Genomic DNA, 21856 nt, shown 5'->3' with positions numbered 1-21856 from the left:
ATTTCCTTCTTTCCTTTTTTCCTTGTCTCCTCTCTCTACTCACTAGTATTAAAAATGTAATTGCTGAGTTCCAATGTTTATATTAAAATAAAGGGGAGGGGTTGGGAATGGTCAATTTTTTTTTTTAAAGAGTTAAAAGCATGGACTTTGTGACTACAAATCTAGAAAAAGGTACTCTGCTATATCATTTCTAAATGAGGTGACTGCGACTGTTGGAGACTAACATAAGTAAGCAGTTTATAAGCAGTGTTATGTTTTCTGTATATGTGTCACTGGCTTAGCAGTTTAACTTAAAAACAATCAGTTTTACTATTAATGTAAATCCATAATTAGCTGTCAAGTGATTGCATAAGCACATAAAAAGTCACTGTAATAATTCATTTAGATTTAAAAATTCTATTCATGAACTTCAGTTCAATATAATAAGTACTTCATATTATAACATTACAGAGGAATATTTTTCACACTTTTCCTTAAAAATTAAGAATTCGGGGGTCGGGCGGCAGTGCAGTAGGTTAAGCACACAGCACAAGGACTGGTGTAAGGATCCTGGTCCTAGCCCCCCCCCAGCTCCCCACCTGCAGGGGGTCGCTTCACAAGCAGTGAAGCAAGTCTGCAGGTGTCTTTCTCTCCCCCTCTCTTGATTTTTCTCTGTCCTATCCAACAACAATGATAGCAATAGCAACAATAATAATAACAACAACGATAAACAGTAAGGGCAATAAAAAGGAAAAAATAGCCTCCGGGAGCAGAGGAGTTGTAGTGCAGATACTGAGCCCCAGCAGAACCCTGGAAGCCAAAAAAAAAAAAAAAAATTAAGAGTCCATCATGCTACTCTAGCATTCTGCTATGAAAACTTCCAATTATTTTTTTAATTTGCTTCCCCCCCCCTTTGTTGCCCTTGTTGTTTTATTGTTGTTGTTACTGATGTCATTGTTGTTGGATAGGACAGACAGAAATGGAGAGAGGAGAGGAAGATAGAGAGGGTGAGAAAAAGATAGACACCTGCAGACAGGCTTCACTACTTTTGAAGTGACTCCCCTGCAGGTAGGGAGCCAGAGGCTTGAACCGGGATCCTTAGGTCGGTCCTTGTACTTTGTGGCACGTGTGCTTAACCCCCAGGTTTGTGTAACTTCTATCTGGCCTCAACCCCCAGTTTGAGCCCCTAGTTCCCCTCCTGCAAGGTAGTCGCTTCACAGGTGGCAAAGTACATCTGCAGGTGTCTGTCTTTTTCTACCCCTGTGAAGCGACTCCTCTGCAGGTGGGGAGCCAGGGGCTTGAACCAGGATCCTTGCTCCAGTCCTTGCGCTTTGTGCCATGTGTGCTTAATCAACTGAGCTATTTCCCGACCCTCCAAAAAAACTTCAAATTCTAACTCAGTTCTCTTCACTTAATTATCATAGGATAGTTTATATTTGTTGCCTTTTTTTATCAGGAATATAATAAGGGGGAGAAATGGTAAAAAATGCCTTTTAAAATAATGTATGTGGAGGCCAGCAGTGTTGCACCTGGTCAAGTGTACACATTTCCTTGCTCCAGAAAGGAGTTTGAGTCCCCACTCCCCACCTATGGAGGTGGGGAACCTTCATGAGCAGTGAAGCAAGTGCTGCAGGTGTCTCTGTCTCTCTCCCTCTCTATTTCCCCACCACCTCTCAATTTCTCTCTGCCCTATCAAATATGGAAAAAAAAAAGTGGAAGAATGGCTTCCAATAGTGGTGGACTGGAAAAACAAAAAGTGGTGGTTGAAAAAAAAAAAAAGAATGATGGACTGATTGTGCAGGCACCAATAATAATAAGCAAATTTTTAAACATTAAAAAAAAGAATGTATGTATGTATGTGTTAAGAAAGGGGAGGTGGAAAGGGAAGGAGAGAGATTAAGAAGGGCTTAAGGAAGAGTGAGATAGAAACAGAACTAACTATTAAACTCTAGAATAAGATGGTGTAGGGGATTGAACCTCTGGGGCGGCAGGCAAACAAACTGGTATTTTAACACAATGAGTTATTTCCCTGGCCCCAAAACCTTTTATTTTATTTTTTTTTTTTTGCCATCAAAGTTATTGTTGGGACACATGCTAGCACTATGAATCCACTGCTCCCAGCAACCATTTTCTCCCCACCCTCACCCTCACCCCTGTCTACTTTATTTGTTAGGACAGAGAGAAGTTGAGAGGAGAGGAAAAGATAGAGAGGGAGAGAGAAAAAAATATCTGTAGACCTGCTTGACTGCTCAGGAAGCATCCCCCTGCAGGTTGGGAGAATGGACTTGAATCCCAGTAATGTACATGCTCAACAGGGTGCACCATCACCTGTCCCTGCCCCCAATACTTTTCTTTATGGGGTGGAAGGGAGCAGAAAGGTAGTTGGGCCTATGGAACAAAAATTTTAGTTTAAGGCATACATAAACTGATATTTTAAAACTTTTGTTATAACTATCTAACACTTGCTTGTGATATAAAAGTTGTCACAAGAGCAGATACCCACAAACACTGCAAAGCATTCATAAACAATAAGGTGAATTTTGTTCCTTAGGGTTAATCTAAAAGAAAATATACATTCTGGTTAATTTACAAATGAATGCTTACTTATAGATCAGTTCTATGTAAAAGTTTATTCCAACTTAAAAAAAACAGAAAAGGACAAGCCAGAAAGAAGTAAACTTATTAACTTGGTTGAATAAAAAGTAAAAACTTTTTTTCCAAGAGAAAAGTCTATTTCTACTTCACGATGACTTACAGTTTATACATGATAATGACCAAATTTATGAAAGTACATAAACAATGAATTTTAATAAAATGATGATGAGGTAGTACGTAAATTCGAAGAAAATGGACAGATTAAAATCTAGGTGACCAAGTCATACCAAAAAAGTTCTAACCATATCTGCAACTGGTAGGCACTTGTTCTGACCTTCAGCAGTTTTTGTCTGTTTGCTTGTTTGTTTGGTATTGAAATGCACTTAAACTTTTGAAACTGTCTCGTTGGTTTTAGAAGTATTCTAAACTTGCATATTTCTTCCAGTTTAATTCTTAAGCACTTGGTCATCTAAAAGATGACTTAAGCAAAATACGGGTCAGATGTTAGGACTCAAATTCACAACTAATACTTTGGTAATTCTGCAACTTTAAGGTTCTTATGTTCTCTACTTATATTATCACTTTGAAAATTCAAACAAAAGTAAAAATTCTGGGGTCTGGGCGGTGGCGCACGTGGTTAAGTGCAATAGTACTATGCACAAGGACCAGCACAAGGACCACTCGAGTTCCTGCTTACCACTTGCAGGGGGAAATCCTCAGGAGTGATGAAGCATGTCTGCAGGTGTCTATCTTTCTCCCTCTCTAACCCTCTCCTCTCAATTTATCTCTGTCCTGTCAAATAAAATAGAAGGGGAGGGGGAAACAAAATAGGGCCTGGGTGGTGGCACACCTGCTTGAGCACATATACTATAATGCACAAGGACGTAGGTTCAAATCCCCAGATCCCACCTGCAGGAGGAAAGCTTTGTAAGTGGTGAAGCAGTGTTGCAGGTGTCTCTCTGTCTCTCTCCCTCTCTACCACTCCATTCCCTCTCTATTTCTGGCTGTTCCTATCCAATAAATAAAGATAATAAAAAAATTAAAATTTTTAAAAGGAAAAAATGGTCACTGCTGGGAGTAGATTCATAGTGCTGGCACCATGCCCTAGCCATTACCCTGGTTGCAATAAAAATAATAATAGCAACAATTAAAACTCCCTACCTTAATAAACGAAATTAAAAGCCACTAGCAACTTTATACAAGTTGATAACTTATCCATAAGCTAGGGCAAAATATATACCTGAAAGCAGAAGTACACAAGAGTATGCAGTGAGTACCTCCCAACACTTCATCTGCACTATTCCAGCCTTTAGGTCCATAACTGTTCAACAATTCGTTTGGCTTTGTATGTTAACTCTCTTTTCAGCCACCAGATTCCAGAGGCCAGCAGGATGCTGACCAGGCTTCCCTGGACTGACGACCCCACCAATGTGTCCTGGAGCTCAGCTTCCCCAGAGACCCACCCTACGAGGGAAAGAGAGAGGCAGACTGGGAGTATGGATCAACCAGTCAACATCCATGTTCAATGGGAAAGCAATTACAGAAGCCAGACCTTCCACCTTCTGCAACCCACAGTGACCCTGGGTCCATACTGCCAGAGGGATAGAGAATGGGAAAGCTATCAGGAGAGGGGGATGTGATATGGAGATCGGGTGGTAGGAATTGTGTGGAGTTGCACCCCTCCTATCCTACGGTTTTGTTATCTCCTTTCTTAGATAAATAGTTAAATTTTTAAAAAGTTGATAACTTTAGCTAGTTACTTGATAAAAAGACATTCTGAAACAATTTCCATTCTTCAGTCCAGGATAATGTGAATTCAATATATCTAGTTATTGATAAATATGTAATTACCTCACAAGTGAAAATAATACTCCCTAAGTCCTAATAAACCTTATGCTGAACATAGTGAACATTAATGACAGTCAACGTGTAAAAGCTGATAATTCTGTCCTTTAAGCTCAGTAAAGAAATCCTTGAGACACAAAATGTTTTGGTTACCTAGTAACTCTCTTTAACTCTAGAAATAAAGGAGAAAAGTATATTTTCAGAGAAAACAAGCACTTACTGGTACTTTGAAGGGTGAGGTATTTGCAGTGTCCATACAGTTGGGCTTCTCTGATGTACTGGTCCCTGAGATACTCCGTCTGCGAGGGGACCTTTCTGCTGGCACCTCTGAAAAAGAAGCGGCATCATTAATAACTCCAAATTTAGGATCATGCATTAAATTTTAAAACTGTTACTCTCTCTCTACCAAAAAGAAATTTCAATTTACTTCAAGATGCATTGCATACTTTTCACATAAAGCATGTCTTTTGTTCCTGTGATGTCTATCAACTAGACAGTACTGGCCACAGTGAACAATCTACTGGATTGTGATAGTATATATCTTCATCTGTGCACATATAAAGGATAACTTCCTCTGAGTTATGTTTCATATCTAGAAGTTAATTTATATGATTCTCACAAAGTATAGACCTACTTCTCAGCAATACAGGAGTTAAAAGAATGTAGTATTTTTTTTTTATATCCTTGTGAACAAAATATAGTCAGTGTTGCATATAATCTAATGGTACTTGTTCAAAGGCTAAAGTTCAGTTCTATGCAAAAAAGATGATTCACCAAACTGCAACTAAAGGACCATGAAAAGACTGAGCTGCTGCCAGAATAAAGTAACATATATGCCTATGCAGATATAAAAATAGATCAGCTTCTCCTGTTCTGGCAATATGACCTTACTAAGCTCTTACTCTAAAATCTTAAAACTGTTCAAATTGACCTAATAAGGTTTGGTTTTTGCAGATGATGTGCTATTCTCCAATTTACCCACTATAGACTGTATTAAGGTTATATGAACATTTTTTCATAGAGCTAAATAAAATGCATATATATATATATATATATATACAGAAATGATAGATATATACATATTATACCTTTATCACAACTGTTTCCCATCTCCACTTCAACTGACAGACACATAGGAATCCAGCTTCTCAGATAACATTAGATAATCTCAACATGGACAAGGAAAAATAAACGACATCCTTAAAAAAGTACTCTGTGTTATCTTCCAGATCTTAAAAAACAAGGAGTATGCCGTGACTCCAGAGACTGACATTTTGATTCCTGTTGTTCTCCCCTTAAAAGACAGATGCAGCTTAAACTTCCATTTCTGGTCTCCTGGCCCCTGGGATCCGTGCTACTTCCACTTAAGAGAAAGCGGTTTTTCACTCGTTCTCTCCTTGTGTCTTGTTCTTCCCCCTCCCTCTCTACAGCCTGCAGAGAGAGCAAGCGAGAAAGAAACACAGGACTGCAGCTATTCAATCAATCGTTCTGACTGCACATCCTCATTAGTTACTTTCAAGCTATTAGCAGATGCCCAACCACTGCCTCCTTTCAGTTACAGAAAATTTCACTGTAGTACACTAACCCACAAGCAAGATAAAACATTTACTGAAATTTACATGCAGCTAGTGCCAAAGGACACCATTTTACACAGAAACAGCAATGCACACAAATTAAGTCCTCCTCTGAAAATCAAAGTGTTCAAACTGTTACTGTTTTGCATAGTAGACACTATTTTTTTCCTTCCATGACTAAACATTATCTACTCTGTGAACATCTTAACCAGTAAGACATTTGTCACTTGCAATATAACTAGTGACAAAGAAGTTGACAACATACTGTCTTATATTTCTGATATACAAGAAGGCTCCATGCTATCTATCACTGTAACTTAGAATTATGATAAACAAGTGTAAATCTCTCAAACTCCCTCTACCTACTAGTAAAGTGAGCCTTCAAGTAGGAAATAACTTTCAGAATTAGACGTAACTTCTAACAGACATTTTAAAATTGAAAGTCAATTAACTAAAATTCAGAGGAGTGGCACAAAGCAGTAAATTTAGACAAATCAGTTTGCCAAACCAACTGAAGAGCAAGTCCTTGAGACTTCAGGAACATGATGAGTCTTCAGAGGAACTGTTTAAGTTAAGCAATTCTATGTGGGAGATAGGGAACCAGATGAGGAGGAGGGCTGGTGAAGACGGGGAATTTAATCTTTCTTCTGATAACCACCTATACTTAGAAGATACACAAAACTAAACATTATAATCTGTCTTAATCTCTCATTAGTTGATAGAGAAACCAAAACAGATGAAAATAAGTTTCATCAGTAAGGGTCTAATACACAGTTTTCTTAACTTACACAGCTGTTTCGGCTATAGGAAAAAATTATTTCTTCACTGTCTTGCAAACATCTAATTTTTGTTTTTTTGTTTTCCAACATTAAATAGCTTATTAGGTAACTACATTAAAGTTCTTGACTATCTGAAATCATATTTGATAAAACGAGCAACCACATTTTAAACTCTAACAAATGTGGTATTTATTATATTATGTTTCTTCTTTTAGACTTTCAGTCTAAATTGTGATGGGGGAAAAACACAACCTGAGAGTGAGAGGGGAAGGCTAGGAGACAGATCGTTCATTCTGTAGAGTGTACAGAATGAAGTGAGTGAGTGAAGGCCAGGTTTTAAGTCCCTGGCCACAACATGGGAGCACAGCACAAGGAAAATTTCATCAGTGGGGAACAATGTTGTGATGTCTCCCTTTTCTGTTCCCTCTTTGTCTCAAAAAAAAGGGGGGGGTACACCCAAAGTAGAGGAAAAATACTAGTGACAAAAACACAAGACTGTGGTTCAGAGGAAGACAGCTCGAAAAGAAGAAAATTTACTATTCTTAATGTCTGAACAATTACCAGTACAAAGGGAAAAGAAAGAAAATAGGGTAAGTAAAATCAGCAAATGACAAGAGACTTATGATTTCTTGATTTCCATGCAACTTATCTGCTGATGCAGAAAAGGTCTTTGAATATCCAGGTTATTTAATTTTCAGAATATTTATAACCAATGTATAACTCAAAGTGAGTGGAGAAAATATTCTCTAAGAACCAATATATATTTAGAAATAAGGTAGTAGTGTTAGTAAGAGCAGAATCAACAGCCTGCTAGATGAGTCACTGGTTGTCTCTATCAACTGCCCAGTTAGCTCTAAATTTAACTATCCAAGAAGAAAGGGAAGTTGCTTCTGTGCTCTTTTTTTAATTATTAGTGATTTAATAATGATAAACAAGATTGTGGGGTAAGAGTGGTACAATTCCATATAATTCCCACCATCAGAGTTCCATATTCCATCCCCTACACTGGAAGCTTCCCTATTCTTTATTCTTCTGGGAGCATGGACCCAGGACCATTATGGTGTACAGAAGGTAGGAGGTCTGGCTTCTGAAATTGCTTCTCCACTGAACATGGGCATTAGCAAGTGGTTCCAAACCCCCAGCCTATTTCTATCTTTCCTTAGTGGGGTGCTACTACGCTCTTAATGCTAAATTTCTAAGTAAGGGAAATCAACACTGATTCTTGTGGGGCAAAATTAACTTATTATTGTGTTATTTTCATCTACTGTAAAAAAAATTCTTCTCATAGTCACAATATTTAATTATAGCCACTTAAAAAATACAACTTACTTTCTAAGACTGAGATAATAGTGTTTGAGAAGGTATATGTCTAAAATGTTTTTTTCCACTTTCTATACATACTATTTTTCATCTTCAGATCAAATGTCCAAAAATTTATAAAAACTTTGTTATGCCTTCATTTTACCTCATTTCCTTGGAGTTTTCTATAAACTGAGATAGGTGACCTCTTCAATATATCAGACAGTCTCTTAACACAGGTGACTCCATACAGAGTTTATTAAACAAGATAAAATTTGGGTTCTTAGCAACTCTACTAACCATCTGTATATTCTGTGTGAGCCACTGAAACTTCCCTGCTCTGATCTTCATAATAAACAAAACTAGGCAATCCTGATAAGCTATAGGTGAAGATAAGATGAATTAGTTTATATTCCTGGATGCAAAACCACTTTTGGAAAGGAAGGGCAGCCTAAATTCAGAGTGTTATGGCAGTGTAGTATTGTTTCCTTAGCATAAACATTTCTCTATATCAATGAGATTTCTTTGAAAATTGTAGTCAGAAAATTGACAAATGGATAATTACCAGAGCAGACACTTTTGGTAGTGGATGTGCCTGTTCAACAAACCAAAGTCAATTCTGTCATTAGAACATACAATGTATGTTCATGGCCTTTTTGTTTACCTATCAGAAAACAAAAGTTAAAAAAAATTATTTCAGAGAGGGAGAAAGTAGGAGATGGTAATGGAGATAAGAAGATGTAACCACTTCACCACAGCAATCAAGTGACAAGGCAGTTGCAGTGGAGGAGGGATGGGAGCCAATACATATGGAAATGAAGAAGCCAGCCTGCTGGACTGACCAGGAAACACTAATACAGAGGGAAGCTTCAAGGACAAGGTACAGCAGTGGTACTAGAGCCAGTGAGTAGATATAATTAGAAACAGAGAGTATCCAATACCCATTCATGCTCAAAACTCTACAAAAAATGGGAATAGATGGGAAATTCCTCAAGATAGTGGAGTCTATATATATAGCAAACCTACAGCCAACATCATACTCAATGGACAGAAGCTGAAAGCATTCCCCCTCAGATTGGGGACTAGACAGGGCTGTCCACTGTCACCGTTACTCTTCAACATAGTATTGGAAGTTCTTGCCATAGCAATCAGACAAGAGAAAGAAATCAAAGGAATACAGATTGGAAGGGAAGAAGTCAAGCTCTCACTATTTGCAGATGATATGATAGTATACATAGAAAGACCTAAAGAATCCAGCAGAAAATTACTGGAAGTTGTTAGGCAATATAGCAAGGTATCAGGCTACAAAATCAATGTACAAAAATCAGTGGCATTTCTTTATGCAAACACTAAATCTGAAGAAGAAGACATCCAGAAATCACTCCCATTTACTGTTTCAGCAAAATCAATCAAATACCTAGGAATAAAGTTGACCAAAGAAGTGAAAGACTTGTATGCTGAAAACTATGAGTCGCTACTCAAGGAAATAGAAACTGATACCAAGAAATGGAAAGATATCCCATGCTCATGGATTGGAAGAATAAATATCATCAAAATGAATATTCTCCCCAGAGCCATATGCAAATTTAATGCAATACCCATCAAAGTTCCACCAAGCTTCTTTAAGAGAATAGAAAAAACACTACAATCATTTATCTGGAACCTGAAAACACCTAGAATTGCCAAAACCATCTTGCGGAAAAGAAACAGAAATGGAGGCATCACACACCCAGACCTTAAACTATATTATAAAGTCATCATCATTAGAACAGCATGGTACTGGAACAAAAATAGGCACACAGACCAGTGGAACAGAATTGAAAGCCCAGAAATAAATCCCCACACCTATGGACATCTAATCTTTGATAAGGGGGCCCAAAGCATTAAATGGAAGAAGGAGGCTCTCTTCAATAAATGGTGCTGGGAAAACTGGGTTGTAACATGCAGAAGAATGAAATTGAGCCATCTTATCTCACCAGAAACAAAAATCAACTCCAAATGGATCAAAGACCTAGATGTCAGACCAGAAACAATCAAATACTTAGAGGAAAACATTGGTAAAACACTTTCCCACCTATACCTCAAGGACATCTTTGATGAATCAAACCCAATTGCAAGGAAGACTAAAGCAGAAACAAACCAATGGGACTACATCAAATTGAAAAGCTTCTGCACATCCAAAGAAACTATTAAACAAACAAAGAGACCCCTCACAGAATGGGAGAAGATCTTCACATGCCATACATCAGACACGAAACTAATCACCAAAATATATAAAGAGCTCAGCAAACTTAGCACCAAAAAAGCAAATGACCCCATCCAAAAATGGGCAGAGGATATGAACAAAACATTCACCACAGAGGAGATCCAAAAGGCTAACAAACATATGAAAAACTGCTCTAGGTCACTGATTGTCAGAGAAATGCAAATTAAGACAACACTAAGATACCACCTCACTCCTGTAAGAATGGCATACATCTGAAAGGACAGCAGGAACAAATGCTGGAGAGGATGTGGGGACAGAGGAACCCTTTTACATTGCTGGTGGGAATGTAAATTGGTACAGCCTATGTGGAGAGCAGTCTGGAAAACTCTCACAAGGCTAGACATGGACCTTCCATATGATCCAGTAATTCCTCTCCTGGGGTTATACCCCAAGGACTCCATAACACCCAACCAAAAAGAGGTGTGTACTCCTATGTTCATAGCAGCACAATTCATAATAGCTAAAACCTGGAAGCAACCCAGGTGCCCAACAACAGATGAGTGGCTGAGAAAGCTGTGGTATATATACACAATGGAATACTATGCAGCTATCAAGAACAATGAACCCACCTTCTCTGATCCATCTTGGACAGAGCTAGAAGGAATTATGTTAAGTGAGCTAAGTCAGAAAGATAAAGATGAGTATGGGATGATGTGGGAACTCATCAACAGAAGTTGAGTAAGAAGATCTGAAAGGGAAACTAAAAGCAGGACCTGACCAAATTGTAAGTAGGGCACCAAAGTAAAAACCCTGTGGTGAGGGGTAGACATGCAGCTTCCTGGGCCAGTGGGGGGTGGCAGTGGGTGGGAGGGATGGGTCACAGTCTTTTGGTGGTGGGAATGGTGTTTATGTACACTCCTAGCAAAATGTAGACATATAAATCAGTAGTTAAAATGAGAGGGGGAAAATCAATTGTATGTCTCAAACTTTTTCAAAACACAAACTGAATCTTTTTAATATATAGGCTGTGTATTTGATATGCGGACTCTCTCAAAAGCCTAGACCAAGTAGATTAGAAGCATCCAATAGCACAGCTATATACAAGATACTGGATACTGTACAGCAAACCATAACAAAAGGACTTTTCAAAGTTAACCCAATTACCAAATAATGTGATGATAACATTAACTATCGATTGTCTTTTTGAACCCTAAGACAGCAGGAACCTCACATCTCCACTATAGAGCCCCTACTTCCCCCAGTCCTGGAACCCTTGGATAGGGCCCACTTTCCCGTATGCGTCTCCCAATCCATACCAAATAATATTGCATCCGCCGATCACAACCTAACCAACGCAACGATTGCCACCTCAACATGCTTCACCTCAGACTATGTCCAGAGACTTCACGTGTGGAATGACAACCCTTCAGCTTCATTACTCGGGTGAGACCTTTCCTTTTATAGTACACTCTAATTTCATCTCAGGTGGTTCACTTTCTAACAAAGTCCCAAAACCTAGATATACACCAGTTTCTGTGAGAGAGAGCTTATGTTCACACGTATCCATAAATTATTGCAAAATATATACCTGAAAGCAGAAGTACACTAGAGTTTGCAGTGAGTACCTCCCTAACACTTCCTCTCCACTATCCCAAGCTTTGGGTCCATGATTGCTCAACAATTTGTTTGGCTTCATATGTTAACTCTCTTTTCAATCACCAGGTTCCAGATGCCACCAGGATGCTGGCCAGGCTTCCCTGGATTGAAGACCCCACCAATGTGTCCTGGAGCTCAACTTCCCCAGAGACACACCCTACTAGGGAAAGAGAGAGGCAGACTGGGAGCATGGATCGACCAGTCAACGCCCATGTTCAGCGGGGAAGCATTTACAGAAGCCAGACCTTTTACCTTCTGCAACCCTCAATGACCCTGGGTCCATGCTCCGAGGGATAGAGAATGGGAAAGCTATCGGGGGAGGGGGTGGGATATGGAGATTGGGTGGTGGGAATTGTGTGGAGTTGTACCCTTCCTACCCTATGGTTTTGTTAATTAATCCTTTCTTAAAAAAAAAAAAGAAAAAAAAAAAAGAAACAGAGTACAAGAGGGTGGGACGCTCAGATTATGTAGACTTGTAGACCAGCGTAAACATTAAAAATTCTAGGCTTCTCTACATCAACAAAACAAGAAATGGCAACTGTTGGCAAGGCTGTGGAGAAAAAGGGACTCTACTGCATTGCTAGTGGGAATGCAAACTGGTACAGTCCTACTGTAATGCAGAGAGCCCTTCAACAAATAGTCCTTGGGGGACCCCTAAGGTGACCAATGACTGTTCCTCTCTGGATTGAGGGTAAAGGCAAAAATTTAAGAAAGAGAAATCTTGCCAATGTGAAAGTAACGAGCAAATTCAACAAGAAAGTAAAATATAGAAATATATTTATAATGTTTTAATTTGGTTGGCAATGATGTAATGAACAAAAAATAACCTTCTCACAACAAAATTCTCTCATTATGTTAGACCAGAAAAGAAATATTGCATGTGCACAGACACAGTGCTTGTATATATATATATATATATATATATATATATATATATATATATATATTCTCCAAATATTTCACAACATTAACAACTCCAGCTAAATCCTAGGAATTTTGTACCGGGTTATAAGACACGAATGAATGTGAATGTATTACCAATTACAATTATTCACAGGACCTATTAATATTTTGAGATTATGTTTAGGAAAGAGGTATTTAAATTTTTTTTATTATTATTTATTTTCCCTTTTGTTGCCCTAGTTTTATTGTTGTAATTATTATTGTTGTTGATGATATCGTTGTTGTTAGATAGAACAGAGAGAAATAGAGAGATGGAGGAAGACAGAGAGGGGGACAGAAAGACAGACAACTGCAGACCTGCTTCACCACCTGTGAAGCGACTCCCCTGCAGCTGGGGAGCCAGGGGCTTGAACCGGGATCTTTAAACCAGTCCTTGTACTTTGCGCCACATGCGCTTAACCCACAGACTACTGCCCAACTCCCCCCGCCAGAGTGATTCTACAGTTCACTAAAAAAACCTTTTTTTAAAAAAATTCAGTAACATTTCAACAAAGCAGAACAGAATCTGAAATAAACACCAAATGTGTTTGTGCACCTATTCAAGTTACTGACATTTCAGTGGGCAATATTGCTATGAATGACTCCATCTCACTATCATCTCTTTTCTATTGTGTAAGTGATAACAATAATAAATGGGGTGAGATATATTTATGACTCTATTAATGAATAAGACAAGAAAATAACATCTCTCCATGCTGAATTCTATCTTACAAGGCCTTTTCATCTACAAGAGTCACAGGAGACATTTAAGGAAATAATAATAAAGAAATAGAAAATGGATTTGTATTTCTTTAGTTACAAGGAACTCTAAGAGCACATGACAAAGTGTGAAAGAAGAAAGGTTTCACAAATATGCAATTCCATATTTTTTTTGTTGGAGAACTCCTAAAAGTAATGAAGCTTACATATCGAGGCAGACAGTATTATAAAAGAAAAGTGGTGAGAACGAAAGAAGAGAAGTATTCACCCCATATATAGAACTGCTAATACTATACAGCATCCACCTGATTTTCAGCAGAACATTTGCTGCTGTGTTCTCACTTTTATGTCATGACTTCTCTGACAACCTCATCACTGACATTTCCTCCAGTGCAGTTGGGGTTGCACTTGAATGTGAGTATGTGAATGACAATGGAGGAACACTACTTTGCTAGCTCTCTATCTTTTCTCTAGTCAGCACATTTACTCTCTATTATTATCAACATTTTTTTTTTCCTCATTGTTAAGTGGAATACAGATGTCTCTCTCCAGACAAGGAACTTGGATACAAGAATTTTATTTCTTCAACTTTGATACTGGATGAGGAAAAAGAAAATAGTTTTAGTGCAAGTAACTCTCTCCACCAGAAGGACTAATGGCTTGGGTGTGTCTATAGGGTACCTTAAGTTTCAGTTACAAAGCATGTCTCTGGTTCTTAGTGATAACAACCAGGGATCTAGAAATAGTGATAAAAACCACAACAAAGATAAGTATACCACCAAACTTAGTGTTCCATATAAAGGATCTCTTTAGTCTTCACAATAACCCCCTGGAATTGCAACTATTGTCCCATTTTATAGATAAGGAAACAGAAGCTGTCATTCTGCCAGTGTTTACACAGCTGGTTAAAGGGCAGATTAGCATCAAAATCACTGTGGTCTGGATCTAGAGCCTGTACTTTTAGTCACCATGCACACTTTCCTGTTCTTGTGTTTTACATAATGAGCTGTTAAAATAAAAAAGATGAAAAAGTAAAGAAACTTCAATTTTCTTCTTTCTAAAAATAACTCAGAACTTTAGCAATATGTACACACTTCTTTATATTTTAAAGAGAAATTCTACACTTTGAGGAGTAATTTGCTGAAAGCAAAGCCTATCAAAGATAACCTGTAAGTCATGGAATGCTACTGCTATTTATGAATATTCTAGAAGGAAACAAAAAGAGGTGAGGGGTAATGGGAATAAAGAAAAGCTTACTTTCCTCAGTGGTGGAAAAATTTGAGCAAAACTTAATGACTATCTGATCTCTCCCCCTACCTCCACCCCACCCCCTACTGCTGGGCCTTCACCACTAGGTCAACTTTTTCAGACAGAAAGAGACAGAACAAGAAAAATCCTGAGTTGTGCACATGGCAAAGGAAGCCCACTTATCCAAGGAAGCTATCTTTTGGGGCAGCACTACTGTTTTCTTATTTAAAAGTCACAAAATGCCCTCCAAAAATAACCTGCCCATAGGGAGGGATGGATAGATAGAGCAGGGTAAAAAAACTGTATGATACTGTAACAACAATGAATATCTGTCATTATATGTTTATCCAAACCAACAGAAACAGAAAATGTATCACTTATTAGTGAAGGTAAAATAAGTCTATATATAAAAAAAGTCTATAATGCTGATTTGTATTCTTTCAGCCAGCAAGCACTACCAAATTTCTCTTTAAATGTCTGCTGTCTTCACTTTGTCCTCTTTATTTCCACTACCATCTATCAAAAAGTCCAGGACTTTTAGTCTTCTTTTGCAAATTATGGCAGAACTTTCCTAACTGATCGTAGGGATTATTGACACTCTGTTAAAGCTGTCCTGTTCACTGTTATCAGACAGAACTCCCTAAAACTTTATTTTCTTGATATAATTACTTTCTAAAGAGATCTCGAGATATTCAGTAGTATGGAAAAAACAACGCTTAGTCTTACCTTACTTACACAGTCATTCTTTTTTGCCAATACTTTTCAACTAACCTAAGATCAGCTCTGATCTCAAACTGGCCAAACTCACTCCCCAAATTCCCTTACATCTGTCTTAGCCAGTGTTTCTCACTTATCTTAGGTCAAATCTTAGGTGATGTGCAATACCAATCAATTCATCTACTTCTATAAAATCAGCTTAAGAATATTTCTTTGGCTTCCAAGTAATACATATATGTATGTGTATATAACTTGATTATATGATGTAGCACTATTCTACAGATTTTCACATGTACTATTTTCAGGATGTTCAGCATTTTATAATTCCACTACTTATTTCTTCTTTGACTAAAAGAGTTATATAAAAGTAACTTTACAAGTTTCCAAAATTAAGGGGCCGGTTGTGGCACACCTGGTTAAGTGCACATAGTACGAAGCGCAAGGACCCGCACAAGAATCCTGCATGGAGGTCGCTTTATATAAGCATTGAAGCAGGTCTGCAGGTGCCTATCATTCTCACCCCTCTCTATCTCTCAACTTCTCGCTGTCCTATTCAATAAATTGGAGAAAATGGCCTCCAGGAGCAGTAGATTTAGTAGTAGTAGGCACTGAGCCTCAGGGATAACCCTGGAGGGAAAAAAAAAAAAAAGAAAAAAGTAGAAGAAAAGTTTCCAAAACCTTCTATTAAAGGTTTTAAAAGAAAATAATTTATTACTAATTGTCGGGCTGTGCTGTGGAGAAGAGAGAGGGGAGATCCAGAGGGGAGAGGGAACACAAGTCTTTATTCCAACAGGCACCTCAGAGTTGGGTGAGAGCGCAGTGGTTTGGACCACGTGGAGGTAGCAAAAATGGCCGCCTCCCAGACCACCCTTTTCTGCGTCTAACCACTGAGGTGAAAACTGGGCAAGAGGGGCAAGGGGTGGAAGAAGAAGGGCTTTATAGGGCAACAACCAGGAGTGACGTGTTGGGACAGGATTGGTTGGGAAGGTCACTTCGAGAATATCGCATTAACTCTCACGGGAACTGGCACTAGTCTGAGGGGACAGCGTGGCAGATGTGACTCCATCTGCATAATTCCCCAGCAACTAATTTCTAACTTAGTTCAACTATGATAAAGAGAATGTGTTCTGGGACCTGTAAGATAGGTCAACTGCCTTAGTCTAAGCATGACCCAGGTTCAAGTTTCTGGCATGGAGAAGGATGTTCTGTATTACATAAAGACTTTTGAGCCCTTGTCAGGGAATCCTGGGATTCCCACACAGACATGATGGATCTAGACCTCTAACAGATCCCTCTCTCCAGTTTCATTAGTCATCACCACCAGGAACGAACTCCTTTGTGGGCCCCTACAGGACCTTGCCCTCAGTGTAGAGCAGCAATAGTAGGGACTGCCCCATTCTCGGAAGGGTGACTGGGTCAAAATACTCTACCACTTGAGGAAGATGGATCCGGCAATGGGTGCAGCCTAGAACGTTCCTAGCTATGACCACTGAATGCAAGCTTAGACCTACACCGTTGCAGAGGTTACATAGGCTCCTGCACTGACTATAGACTCCTGATTGGGTTTACAGTTTAACAGTATTGATGTACTTTTCTCAGTTTTGGGAACTGCTCTCTTCTGTGATTCAGCTTTCTAATCCTATTTCCAACCCTGACACCATCTCTTTGGCACATTGGCATGATAGTTGTCAGGCTCAGGCAAAAATTAGAAGTCCGGGGTCAGGCGGTAGCACAGCGAGTTGAGCGCACGTGGTGCAAAGTGCAAGGACTGGCTTAGGGATTCTGGTTCGAGCCCCCAGCTCCCCACCAGCAGGGGAGTAGCTTCACAGGAGGTGAAGCAGGTCTGCAGGTGTCTGTCTTTCTCTTCCCCCCTCTGTTTTCCCCAGCTTTTCTTCATTTCTCTCTGTTCTATCTGACGGAGAATGGCATCAACAACAATAATAACCACAACAAGGCTACAACAACAAGGACAACAAAAGGGGAGGAAAAAAAAATTAAAAGTCACGGGCCCCTTGGAATTACCTAAAATAGACCTCCTAACTTTTTCCAAAATGAACCCCCAAATCTCATCTGTTACATTCTTGCCTTTAGGATCCACATTATTAAACAATTTGTTCTTTACTTCTTAATGCTTTTTCAGCCACCAAGTTGCAGGTGCTACCATGTCAACCTTACTTCCTGAGCAGATGGCCTCACCAATGTATCCTGGGATCCCATCTCTTTAGAGCCCTGCCCAACTAGGGAAAGATAGGAACAGGCTAGGAGTATGGATTAACCAGCCAATGCCCATGTTACGTGGAGAAGAAATTACAGAAGCCAGACCTTCCACCTTCTGCACCCCATAATGATTCTGGGTCCATACTTCCAAATAGATAAAGAACAGGAAAGCTTCCAGTAGAGGTGATGAGATTCAGAACTCCGGTCGTGGGAAATGTGTGGAATTTTACCCTTCTTATCCTATGGGTTTGTCGTTATTTTCTATTTTTTATTTTATAAATAAATTAAGTAAAAATTTTAAAAAGACTGACATTTGTTTAGATTTTGTTTATATTTCAATCTCTTAACACATTTCAGAAAAATTCCCATGCACTTAGGAAGACTATGCAATTGCTGAATTTCAAATTTTTATGTCCATTAATTCATACTTAATATGTTTTTATATCTGGGGGTTGTATTGTTGTGTGGAAAACTGAGAAATGTCATGCATGTACACTACTCATTCCCAAATCCATAAATGATTTTCTTCCTCTCAATTATTTTCCTATCTTACATGTTCTCCCTGCTCTCTTCCCTAGTAAAAATAGACACAAGTTCCCCCATTTTTTAAGGCACCTTTCTTTCCATTAGTGATTTCTCTTCAGTCTTACTGTCCTTCTCAGTATCATAAAATCTGGTTTCTCCTTCAACTTTATTCAAATAGTACTGCTATTTTCATCTCTTACTTTTCAACACGTGGTCTTCTCTGGCTTTTCTTTGGCTTCTGTAACCACTGACATCCTTGACCACATTGCTGACCTTTTCAACCTTCTACTCACATTGCCCATTATCTTGGCTTTCCTGCCATATTGATCTCCCCTTGGTGTCTCCTCTTCCTCTATAACTGATTTTCAAGGTCTAGTCTGACCTGTTTTCAGTCTTTCAATAGTAGATCCCATATAGATGCTTAAGAGCTTCAACCATGTTTACTCTCTGGGTGACTCATAAATATTGCCCGTACTTTTGACTTCATTCCAATAATCAGAACTGTACTTCTATTTAAATGTGTACTGGTCACCTGAAACTCAATCTAAGCACTTATCTCCTGCCCTCAAAAACTGGTTTTCTCCATTTCACTACTTCTGTTAATATTATCACCATTCCTCCAAATTAAAAAAACTGTATTTGACTCATTTTGTTCCTTGTTCCTCCAATCTGTCATCAATTCTGCTGATAGATCCTCTGTAATCTCTCCATTTTTTTTTTATCTCAGTTATTCAACTAAGCTGTACACATATTCAACTGGACTTAGTATAACAGATGTTAAAATTCAAAACCCCTGTGGTAAAGACATTCACAATCTAGCTTATTAGTTAATAAGTAAAACACTGGTTATAATACAAATGGTTAGGTGCTAAAGTAGAGGAATTTATTTCATATCTCTAATAGCTTTCAAATAGGTAGGCTTTTACCCCTATTTTAATGTGTTCAAGTACATCTTTCTAAAAGAGTTTTTTTTGTTACCATATCTTTTTCTTGTTCAAGAGTTTTTAATTCTCTTGTCTTTATATATCTCCATGTTTTATTTTAAGCTACTTGAATATATTGTCAAAATTTTTGAAATAAAAGTTTCTGTTTTAAGAATTGTAGAAATGAAATTTATCTTTAGAGAAGTTTGCTACAGAATAAAGAAAAATCATCTAAAAGTTTTTAATTCTCCCCAATTATTTTCAGAATAAAATCTGGCACTCATTTAACCTATCACAAGGGTCCTACGTGTTGAATCAGCAAAAATTTGACAAGTATTATTTTTCATTACTTCTTTATGTGAACTTTCCATCTCTTCAAAAAATGAGTTATTCACTGGACATAAGTAAAATTTAATATTCCTCATGATATTCTTCCATGCAGAAACATTACATAAAAATCTTTCTTTGAAGATTCATATTAATATCTTATCTCTGTTAAATCAACCACTAGCATTCTTAATAAAAACGATGTCTCTCTTCTATAGATTCCCAAGGCAAATTTTCCCTGGTTAAATCATTTTGCAATCAGGTTCTTCCTTTCTCTACTACTGTCTTGAGTTATCATTAAATTTTCCTCGCTTGATTGTACATATTTCATATCTCCTCCCCAGCTAAACTCTATGCTTCTCACAAGCAGTTTTATCTTATGCATATATGTATTCACAGTGTCTAGCTTAATGCCATGCTAACGGACAAGATCTGAAATAGAGGTAGGATTTTGGAAACTTCCATTTGAATAAAGAAGTGTTACTGAGAGAAGAATTTGTATGTGTGAAAGTAGGAAAGAACAAGACCTATCCAAGAAATAGAAAGCTAATAAATTTGGGAGGATGAAGTCAACTCTCTCCTCCCCTTCAAATTAAAGAAATAATAGAATGTCAGGTAGCAGGTCCCTATTAAGTTTTAGAACAAGGGCTGAGGAGACAGCATAGTGATTATGCAAAAAGACACTCATGCCTGTGGCTCTGAGGTCCCAGGTTCAATCTTCAGCACCATCACAAACCAAAGCTAACAGTGCACTGGTATCTCTTCCCTAGCCCCATCTCTCTCAAATTAAATAAAATGCCCCCCCCCAAATTTTTTTAACTGTCTGGTGGGCACTGTAGGAGCCATGGAAGGTTATAAATACTATAAGAGAAAGAGCAAGATTTCATCAAAATAACAGTGTGCTAAATTAACAGGAAGACCTGAGCATTAGTTTGGTGGCTATTTTCCAAGTCAAGTAGTTCAACCTAATCAGCACAAGATACTTTTCTTTCATCTCCTCTCTTTGAGAACATCAATTTTCTTAGTACTGAAAGCAAATTTTGGTATTCTTGGTTGCATTCATACTATAGTCACCATAAAGTAAAATAAATTTTCTTATTTTTCTCTTGATATCTACATTAGGATGTTCTGTTTTTTAGTGCTGACTACATTAGAAAAAGACTCCTCACAAGTTCTGGGCCTGGTTTCTCTGAAGAAGTCTAGAGATTTTTATTCATCGATAGATGGAACTGTCTATTACCTAGGCAGGAAAGTTTCAAATGCGATTCACTGACCTCATGGGTTTAGTCCTGCCATAGTAAAGCATGGGATACAAAGATGTCTGCTCACTCAGAAACTTTTTGACAGAACCTTATAACATGATTATGACTCTGACTTATCTATTATATATGCTAAAAGTGCCTTACATTATTAGATGGATAGTTTGTAGGAATTTGCATTTTTCCTTCCAAATATATCCTATAATCCTTTGTCTTTATTGCCTCCACTTATAGATAAACAGGAATTTTGTATAAATAGAAGGTGGGAGTCTACATAAACTGTACTTGTGATTTATTTATCTCTATTTGATCAATTTCTTTTTAGGCTTAGTTAATGTCCAAGAAAATTAATTAATCTTGGAATTATGTAACTAGAATTCATTAAAAATATCATACCAGAGCAAGAAATAGATGTTTTGCAATGATTCTGATGCAGTAGGGTCTGACTAATTGGTTTTACTTATGGACATTTGTTTTGCTTCATTGATAGTTCTGTGTATTTTCCTACACACACACAAACACACACACGAAAGGAGAGCTACTGGAATTAGGCTCCAGAGAAATAAGAACTTAAGAACTGCACATATCTTAAAGTTATCCCAAGGACTGAAAAAGTAAAGCTGTAATAAACAAAGAGTCAGATTAATACTTAAAGATATGTACCTAAGTCTTTATAGAAGTAAAGAGAGAACTAATTAAGATGACCCTTTATAGCTATTACATGGAGAAAAACAGTTAAAATATGTCAAAACAACACAACTGAATTAAAGACAAAGCAGAAACTTGAGATAAAGATAAAAGAGATTTATTTTTGGAAAAACAGAAGATTATCATAGGTTATAGAGACTATTCATGAAAAATATATGAGAAGACAATGGATCTTGCCCATTTATATTAATGGTATACTTATATTTAAGAAAACATTAAGAAAATTTTATTTATACAAGATAAATTTGAATTCAGTAACTAGTTAACAAAAGTATTCATAAATAAGATTTTTAGAAGTAACAAGAACTCCTATTATGCTTAAGATGTGACTGGATTT

General features: G+C 37.8%; 1 protein-coding gene across 2 annotated transcripts in view; it reads right to left on the bottom strand.

The window, feature by feature from the left end:
- Positions 1-21856, bottom strand: part of RASAL2 (RAS protein activator like 2) — a 299682-nt gene that overhangs the window by 98009 nt on the left and 179817 nt on the right. For both annotated transcript variants that reach the window (XM_007535754.3, XM_007535755.3), the window contains exon 4: positions 4640-4746. In XM_007535754.3, coding sequence (XP_007535816.1) covers positions 4640-4746 — 107 coding nt within the window. The remainder of the gene's footprint in view (positions 1-4639; positions 4747-21856) is intronic.

The sequence above is a fragment of the Erinaceus europaeus genome, chromosome 9, assembly GCF_950295315.1.
Source record: "Erinaceus europaeus chromosome 9, mEriEur2.1, whole genome shotgun sequence".
Taxonomy (NCBI): domain Eukaryota; kingdom Metazoa; phylum Chordata; class Mammalia; order Eulipotyphla; family Erinaceidae; genus Erinaceus; species Erinaceus europaeus.
The sequence above is the reverse complement of the archived record's forward strand: the minus strand, read 5'-3'. Positions and strand labels throughout refer to the sequence as shown.